Source organism: Mobula birostris, chromosome X, assembly GCF_030028105.1.
Source record: "Mobula birostris isolate sMobBir1 chromosome X, sMobBir1.hap1, whole genome shotgun sequence".
In the NCBI taxonomy this organism is placed as follows: Eukaryota; Metazoa; Chordata; class Chondrichthyes; order Myliobatiformes; family Myliobatidae; genus Mobula; species Mobula birostris.
Window position 1 is genome coordinate 26,313,110 of NC_092402.1, and position 6,000 is coordinate 26,319,109.

At 42.4% G+C, this 6,000-nt stretch overlaps 1 protein-coding gene across 1 annotated transcript in view; it reads right to left on the bottom strand.

Moving 5' to 3' along the window:
• The window catches only part of LOC140191359 (BMP and activin membrane-bound inhibitor homolog), a 91,517-nt gene extending 86,916 nt beyond the window's left edge, over positions 1–4,601 (bottom strand). The window contains exon 1 of the mRNA XM_072248693.1: positions 4,190–4,601. Coding sequence (XP_072104794.1) covers positions 4,190–4,265 — 76 coding nt within the window. The 5' untranslated portion in view covers positions 4,266–4,601. The remainder of the gene's footprint in view (positions 1–4,189) is intronic.
• Positions 4,602–6,000: the final 1,399 nt, after the last annotated feature.

A 6,000-nucleotide genomic window follows, 5' to 3' on the forward strand; every position in this document is an offset into this window, starting at 1 on the left:
CTTTTAGGACAGAGGCAAGGAAGAATTTTTTTAGCCAGAGAGTAGTGAAACTATGGAATGCTCTGCCACAAACTGTGGTGGAGGCCAAGTCAGTGGGTATATTTAAGGCGGAAGTTGATAGATTCCTGATCAGTCAGGGCATCAATCAATATGGAGAGAAGGCAGGTGTATGGGGTTGAGTGGAATCTGGGATTGGCCATGATGGAACGGTGCAGCAGACTCAATGGGCTGAATGACCTAATTCTGCTCTTATGTCTTGTGTCTTAAAACCTAAGCCTCCCTCTGCAACTGCAACCTTGACTTCCTCACCAGGAGACCAGTGTGTGTGGATCGGAAGTAACATCTCCTCCTCGCTGACAATCAACACTGGCACAACTCAGGGATGTGTGCTTAGACACTGCTCCACTCTCTCTACAGCCACAACTGTGACTAGGCACAGGTCAAACACCATCTATAAATTTGCCAATGACACAACTATTGCTGGCAGGATTTCAGATGGTGATGAGGCATACAAGAGTGAGTTAGATCAGCTGTTTGAGGGGTGTTGCAAGAACAACCTTACTCTCAACGTTAGTAAGGCCAAAAAACAGATTGTGGACTTCAGGAAGGGGAGGTCAAGGGAACACACAGTAGTACTTATCAAGGGATCTACAGTTGAAAGGGTGAACAGTTTCAAATTTCTAGGTGTCAATATCTCTGAAGATTTCCCCTGGACCCAACAACTACAAAGAAGGCATGACAGCGGCTATATTTCATTAGGAGTTTGAGGAGAATTAGTCTGTCACCAAAGCCACTCGCAAATTTCTACAGATGTACCATGGAGAAGATTTTAACTGGATGCATCACCACCTGACATCGATCAGGATCAGAAAAAGCTGCCGAAAATTATAAACTCTGCCAGCTCCACCATAGGCACTAACTTCCTCAGCATCGAGAACACCCCAAAGAAGTTGGCATCTATCACTAAGGACTTCCATTACCAATGACATTCCTTCTCATTGCTACCATCAAGGAGGAGTGCCAGGATCCTGAAGAGACACACTCAATGGTTCAGGAACATCTCATTTCCCTCTGCCATCAGATTTCTGACAATGGACAACGTATCTGTCAACATTACCTCACTTTTTTTTCTTTACTCTCTTTTCACATGACTTATTTAATGTATTTTTAAACAGTGTATATCTCTTATGGTAATTTATAGTTTTTAAATCAAGTATTATAAAGTATTGTCTGCCACAAAGTAACATATTTCATTATGTATGCCAGTGATATCAAACCTGATTCTAATTCTGATTATGAAATCCCCTTTAAGACTACTTCATCACATCTAAAACCTATGCCTTCTTGTTTTTGATAACCCTTACAATGGAAAACTGTTTTTGACTATCTGCCTTATCGAGTCCCCTCATAATTTTGTATACCCATAAAAGTACTATTACAATAATACAATATAAGAACTTGCAAGCATTAAGGTCAATCATATGCAGGTCACACTAACTAGCTCTTGTAGATATAGTTTATATGAAACAGTAGTAATGTAGTTGTATATGGAATAAGATCATTTGTGAATTAGAGTAAGACCCTTTGACCCTCTGAGTTCACACTGACTAATAGCACTGATTTACACAAATCCTAGACTAATTTCATTTTTATTTTCCACCTTTTCCTCCACATTCTACCATTCACCAGAAGCAGGGAGCAATTAATGTACCAACACTTACAGTATCTTTGGAATATGGAAAGAAGGCAGAGCATGGGGGAAGGGGAACCCATGTCACAGGGAGAATAGGTACACTCTACACAGACAGCACCAAAGGTCAAGATTGAAAATGAGTCACTGGAGCTGTGAGACCACAGCTCTACCAGCCATCATGGAAAACTTATGGAACAACAGACAAGGTGGGGAAGAAAGGCAGGGTAATTGTGATCTGATGTAAACGGGTGGAACTGTCAGAGACTAGTGGTGTGCTTCAGGGACTGAAAACTGTGGGCTATTATAAAGCAAAACTATCATTTTCACAGTTGCCAGACAACAAAAGTGTACAGAAATCCTAACAGTTCAAGGAGTCAGGTTCAGCAGCTTTCAGGTTGGGAGTTAGGTGCTCATCACAAGGTATTGAGCTACTTCTTGGAAATGAAATATTGTCATTTAATTATCATCTTTTTTCAGGAAATCCAATTTAACGCTAACTGTAGTATTTTTACAGCCTTTGAATAAAATGTGAAGAAAGAAACAGGAATAACATTTCAGTTCAAAGACCCTGGAGGTGTGAGGCAACAATATGACCTGCTGTGTCTGTGCTGAAATAGTGCACACCTTTTTAAAGTTGCTCTGAATTAAACAACCCTATCCCAAGGTATTGGGGGGGGGGTGCAGAGGGAGGGAAGACAAGATATGGAAATGCTTCAGGAATTTACAGTAGGGTGGAGTTAGTGCATAGTTAATTTAGTTAACAGACATCCAGAGGGCGAGACAATCGATCCAAAGAGATGAGTAGCTACTGTGGCAGCTGAGGCATTTAAATGCAAGCAATTAAATAAAAATATATTAAAAGTTGTTATCAGTAACAGTAACCAGAAAATGGTGAATTGCATCTCAAAACATCTCTGGTTTCTTCATGCCTTTCTGGGAAGGAAATCTGGCTTCCTTAAGAGTCCAGTTGATCATCTTCAACAAGTGGTCTGTGCCTCAAATTCATATGTGGTAAAAGCCTTCAACAGGTGGTGGCACAACAACCACAACTACCCACATCAACCCATGGAAACAGCTCACGTCACTTCACAGGAGTGTGATCAGACACCAGCGCAAAGGAATGGGGCGATCACATGTTGCATGAGAGATGTAAGCTTTAAGAAGTAGAAAATTCAAGAGGATGGAAGCCAAAAGACTGCAGGAATAGCCAACCCTTTTTGTTAGTTGGTTTAGGGCTTGGTGACATCTAAAAAAAAAGGACCCTTTGGAAGAGTGAGTATAAGGGTTTGGTTTAGGTTATAGGGCAGGAAGGCACTTAGAGATAGAAAGCAGCCTGCTTACGCAGCAAGGGGGTTTACAGAGAATAATTACTTACTACTTAACTATTAACATTAGGATTCCATTATGTGTTATTAGCTCTCAAAGGCTCAACAAGTTCCTCTGAAGTTACTTCGGTATTTTAACAGAGCTATTTAAAAATAAACATACTCCTGTTCCCATTAATATAGAGAAAGTAATTTCATATAAATGTGTTACGCATTAGTGCACCAATGTCGCAGTCTGTAATTGCTGGGCTGTTATTGGTGATTATAAAGAGGATTCCGTGTAGAAGCAGCCGAAGTAGGAAACATTAACGATTAATGTCTTCAACCCAATTTTATCCACAGGATTTGTAAACTTGAAACAATGTTTATAACAATTAATGACCCCTAAGCAACCCCTTTCATCAGATCATTGACAGCCGAGTCACTGGAAGAAGCGTAAATTACCCAGGCTTTCATCTGTAACAAATTAGGACTTTTCAAATCTCCTTTGGAATCGGTTGAAGTTAATAAACTGAATTATGAAAGTTTCAGGAGGTGGATTTCATTTTTAAATTTGAATGGATACAAATCATAGAAAAACAGTACCTGGAACAACATTTTTAAAAGGGGATAAAGTATTTCATCACGATTTTGAAAAGCGTCTTTTGTTCTCATTTGCCCCAAGAACATTTGACAAATATTCTCATTCAATTAGTGTCAGCCCAAGCTCCTCTTAGTCAATAATCTAATCGTCTCTCTTTGGCTACACACTCCAGGAAACTCACTCAACATTCATTAGCGAGTTTCCACTGTGAAGCCCTGTCACAACTCATTCCGTCCTCTGGTCCTTAATCAATGGACCCCTAGATACATCGCAAGCCTCATACAGGCAATGATGAAGTGGAGCTAAAAAGCTTTGCAAAAGTGGAGTTAGACGAGATTCCACAATATGGGAAATAAGCACTGTTTGCCTAAACAATGTGAATTCTCTTCCCACGGTCAGTCTTGTTGTAATTTCGATTAAAAATTACAAACATCTGGGAAAAAAATAAAACAAGAACTATTCAGAAACTTACAAAGTAAACGTTTTAAACTCTAAAGATTATAAAAGTTGATTCCCTTATTTGCCCCCAAGTTTGTTCCCTACAAGGTAATGTCATTCCGGTTGCTATTTGACAGTAACACTACTTGCCTTTGGTAAACAGTATGCTGATAACACATAATTCCAACTGCAGCCACATAGCCATCAAGGTTGGATGTCGATCCATTGGCTAAGTTTGCCAATATCCCCCAAGTTCACTGCACTTTTGTCCCGTCGGAGCAGAGCCGCTGTTCCCAGCAAGAAACCCATGTAAACATTGGCTCCACTTTTCCCCGTCCAGAGCTCTCGACTTCTCTCTCTCTCTCACTCGCGCGCGCGCTATCTATTATCTCTTTGTTCCTTGCGGCGAAATTCGGGCTAATTGCCACGCCAGAGCAGTCACAATCAAATTGTGAGTAAAGCAGATCCACGGGTGATGGCAATGATGATGTCAAGAGAAGTTCACCTAGAAATAGCACATCTTCCCGGTCCTGTGACCGTGCAACATCAGCCAGCCGAGTCGCTCCGAAACTTCCTGCTTGCACACTGAAGCTCGCTGCTGCCCTCTGTCTTCACAGCTTGGCGCAGCTGATGACTTTGAGGCGTTTTTACCTAACGTAACCAGAATAGAGCCAGCACCTGATCACAAGTTTAACAAATTCCTCAAAGACCCTAAAGCTCTTCCAAAGTCAGCACATTTTTCTGAGGGATAGTGACAATGATATGAAAGTGAATCTTCTGCTCTACAACATATCTTTGATTCAGCTCTGTATTCTGTTACTCCACTACAATCTCTTCAAGATGTGCCCACTTTGAAGTGTTTCTTGGATTCCTGCATCTACCTTGTGTCTTCATTTTGCTACTCAAGTGTGAAGTCTTTTCAAGTTATCCCCTTTATTAAAAAGTTTTCCCACATCTAGATGAAGGGTTTTGACCGGATATGCCAACTATCCATTTTCCTCCATAGATGCTGCCTGATCCATTCAGTTCCTCCAGCATTTTATATGTTACCTCTGGAAGCAACACTATCATTTCATCATTTTAAACACAAAACCACCTATTCATCAGATATTTCCTCTTTCAATGCCTTCCTTTCTCAGTGTTCCCCTCTCTCATCCCTCCATGTGATGATCTTGTTCATCTTTAATTTCTTCCCCCACTCATGCTGCTTGGCCTGCTGAGCCTTTCAAGCAGTTATTTAGTTAGTTTGAGTGGCGGAGTTGTTTTATAAACAAGACTGTGATAAGGGCGCACTGGGAGCAGACCCAAATGCAAGACACAGACACTGAAGTACTGGGAATTGGACTGGACTAGAGTGAGGGACAGGACTGGACTGGACACAGACTAGGAGCTGGGACAGGAACACAGACTTGGGCTAGGAAAGAGGGACCAGAACGAGGAACTGGGAGCCTGAGTTTAGACTCCGAGCCAGAGACTGGACAAGGACCCAGAACCTGGGTCTTGACTTGGGCTCAGACATGACGTGGGTACAGGACTGACATGGCTTGGGTTCTTCAAGGCTTGGCTACAGGACTAGATGAGGCTTGGGTATGGACTCCAAGCCAGAGACTGGGCAAGGGACCAGAACCTGGATCTTGACTCAGGCTCAGACTCCAGAATTAGGCGAGGGCAGGACCAGGCACTCCTTGGACCGCAGGGCTGGGTCCCTTCCTTGGACACCGGGCCAAGATGCTTACTAGGATGCAGGACTAGAATGACTGCCAAGGTAAATCACCGAGGAAACTGTCAAGGGTTCATATGGAGAGGGGAAGGGAACAGTCCAGCCTCAGAGTAATGGCAAAGACAGGCTGGCTTACGCAACAGAGGCAAGGACAGGAAGGGACAGGTCCAACTGCAGGGTAACAGGAAAGATGGCCTGACTTACCCCATGGAGGCTAGGACAGGAAGGGAGCTCAATCTAG